Here is a 3,054-nt window from a genome sequence, read left to right as displayed (position 1 = left end):
CCTTTTCTTTCAACAGACAGTTTTCAAACCTACTATGAATAGGAAAGGAATGTATCTACTTGAGGAATGTATGGAGAAAAATTAACTCAACCCCACTCATATTATTCCTATAGAGCATGCTGCTGGAAGTGGTGTAATGGTATAGGAAACGTCCTCGTGACAGTAGTTGCGTCTTTTTTGTTCCTTTAGGAAATAAAATAATATTTGCATAATACATAAATATTGTCGTAATTTGTGTACACTTCACAATGCTGCATTTTTGCTTTTATAGCCTATGGTTCTTCCAAGAGAGCAATACTATATTCGACCACTATTCTCTAATTGTCATAACTTGGTTCGATGAACATGATAGTGACCTCTGTCATTTTACTTAGCAAATAAAATCATTAGATCTCAACCTCATGGAGCATTTTTGGGACAAACATAAACAGTGCACTCATCACAATAATCTTCTTTAATACTTGCAAATCGACTGCAAACCATAACCCTTAACAAACAGGTTACAATCAAATAAGATACATTCTCACAAATTGTGAAGTTTATGCCGCCCTAAATTCAAGTTATTATTGCAGTGACCTTTGGATCCAGCACAATATTAGGTAGGAAGTAAAAATAACGTTTTCATTTAGTGTAGAAATATCATTTGTAACCCAAAAAATACACAATATATATTACTCAGTTCGTATCCTTATATACAGCTGAAGTTTAATAAGATAGATCAAGAATCAAACTAATTAATAAATCATTTAATATCGTTCACTGTTTTACATTTTTCTAAGACGAAAAAGTTTATGCTAAAACAACAGGTAAGACTAAATATTTTTATCTAGAATTTAAGACTGTTTTTAAAAATTATACGAAAATAGTACTAAACTTATTTTAAAAAATATTTTTACAAAACTCCCCAAAACACTAAGCATAAAATGCACTATTTACCCTTAGAACAATTCAATGGTTAAAATTATTGTAATTAACATACGATAATCCGAGGCTAACTTACATGACAGTGTTGATGCCCACAAATTGTTGAGTAAGGTGAAGGAGACAGCCTACAGTTAGAGCACGCTTGACTGCAGGGTTTTGAAAAATGTGTACAAAAATCGATGTGGAATCTGTAAATTGTAGAAAAAACGTTTCATATTAACTGCATTGTCACATTTTAAGTTATAACTTTCTTATTATTTTCTAAACCCGCATTTATCAATAATAAGTGTTATGAAGTTAGGTGTAGGAAATCGTTGGTTTGGGTTGAGAGAGCTGAGAAAATGGTCGGCTTTTGGTCAGTCCCTAAGGGATTATGGGATTAAGACACTTTAAGTCGTTAAAATATGATTGGAGAGAGCCGTCTCCTTTCTAAGTTCAGTCGAATTTGGAAGCTACAAGAACACCTACCATTATGAAGCATTATAATCCGATTACGAAAAATAGGTGTAATGCCATAAAGGAAAAGGACTTATTGGCGTGGACTGGAGAAAAGGATATAAAAGACAGAAGTCAAACGACAGAGAAAAGACCAGAAGATGTAAGAGAGAGAGCAAATAAACCGAGAGAGGCAAGAAAGCAAGTAATGTACTGCCAGTAAGAAACAAAATGTGTTATTGGTTATATTAATAAACGAGACGATTTCTGTTAGAAATAAGTACAACCTTAATAAGGTAGACGGGAAAGTGACGTGCGAGCATAGTATGATCGTAAGAAAGCTGACTCGTAATAATAAACTGATGTCAGAAGTGGGATCTATAATATACCATTTTAGGTGAATAAAAACAACCAACTTATAATAAAGTGGTCAGTTACGTAAAGAAAATGAGAATCAGACTACATAAAAAGGCATACCCTGTAAATATCTAATGTAAAACACGAGAAAATTGAAATAAACTTGGGCCTCGATTTATGTTCGTGCTGTTACTTTATCCGGTTGCAATATATAGCAAAAGTGGGGAAGTATTTGCCAATTATTTTGTATTTATTTTATCTATTTTTAAATTATATCTTTACAGGGTGTGGTTTTTCATATAACTCGGGTCTTTCCTTCATATCTTATTTTTATATGGCTAACCCCTTTATTCTCACTTTATCTAACAAGCAAAGTGACATTATGGACGATTTGGTCTAGCGGTTAGTGTTTTGGACTCTTAATCGAAAGGTTCTGGGTTCGAGTCTTGCCTGTACCTTATCATTGCCTTCTTGGGCAAGACACTTTACCTCAAGTGCTTCAGTTCAGCCAACTGTAAAATGGGCAGCAGTTAACAATGGGGGTGAACTTGTGAGGTACTGGTATGATTTGTATTCGGTCAACGTAGATTGTGTCACTATTCTCATAGGCTTGTGTCACTGAAACTGGAGTTATGCATGGACTCCAGTGTGCTGTCTAGGCATTTGATGGATTTAACTGTTTTTAAAGTAGCATTATTCTGACAAATCCCTTTATATTTCAAATTATATACAGGCTTTTCGTACCCTTGGCCTCCCAGTGGCACAGCGGTATGTCTGCGGACTTACAACGCTAGAATCTGGGTTTCGATACCCGTGGTGAGCAGAGCACAAATAGCCCATGGTTTAGCTTTGTGGTTAATTACAAACAAACAAGTCGCATCCTTGTGGTTACCATGCCGGACTGCGAATCCAAGGGTTCACTATTTGAGTTTTTTTACCGAAGAAAAATACGCTCTCTGCACTTTGGGGCCCTGATACGTTATAATGGTGTCGGTCACATCCCACTATTCGATTAGACTCATTAGAGTATTCCAAACGTAGACGGTGGGTCATGTTGAATAACTACCTTCCATCTAGTTTATCAGATCAAAATTAGGGACAGTTAGCGAAAATTTCTGAAATAATCAACCAATCACAACATAAACTTACAATTTCGTTAAACACTGCCCCCTACTGATCTAAACTGGCAAGATTATTTCCAAAATTTTTGGTGCAGCTTATACAGATTTGATTCTATATTCCTTTGCTATATTAGCCTATATACATTTTCTGTAATACTAACCTTTAAAGCAAATTATATATATATATACACCTGGAAACAAGTTAAGCACCCCCGTG

At 35.0% G+C, this 3,054-nt stretch overlaps 1 protein-coding gene across 1 annotated transcript in view; it reads right to left on the bottom strand.

The window, feature by feature from the left end:
• LOC106471042 (proton myo-inositol cotransporter-like) overlaps positions 1-3,054 on the bottom strand; it is a gene marked incomplete at its 5' end in the record, with an annotated part of 31,775 nt that overhangs the window by 15,822 nt on the left and 12,899 nt on the right. The window contains one exon of the mRNA XM_022399669.1: positions 1,001-1,112. Coding sequence (XP_022255377.1) covers positions 1,001-1,112 — 112 coding nt within the window. The remainder of the gene's footprint in view (positions 1-1,000; positions 1,113-3,054) is intronic.

The sequence above is a fragment of the Limulus polyphemus genome, unplaced genomic scaffold (genome assembly GCF_000517525.1).
Source record: "Limulus polyphemus unplaced genomic scaffold, Limulus_polyphemus-2.1.2 Scaffold4368, whole genome shotgun sequence".
Taxonomy (NCBI): Eukaryota; Metazoa; Arthropoda; class Merostomata; order Xiphosura; family Limulidae; genus Limulus; species Limulus polyphemus.
The sequence above is the reverse complement of the archived record's forward strand: the minus strand, read 5'-3'. Positions and strand labels throughout refer to the sequence as shown.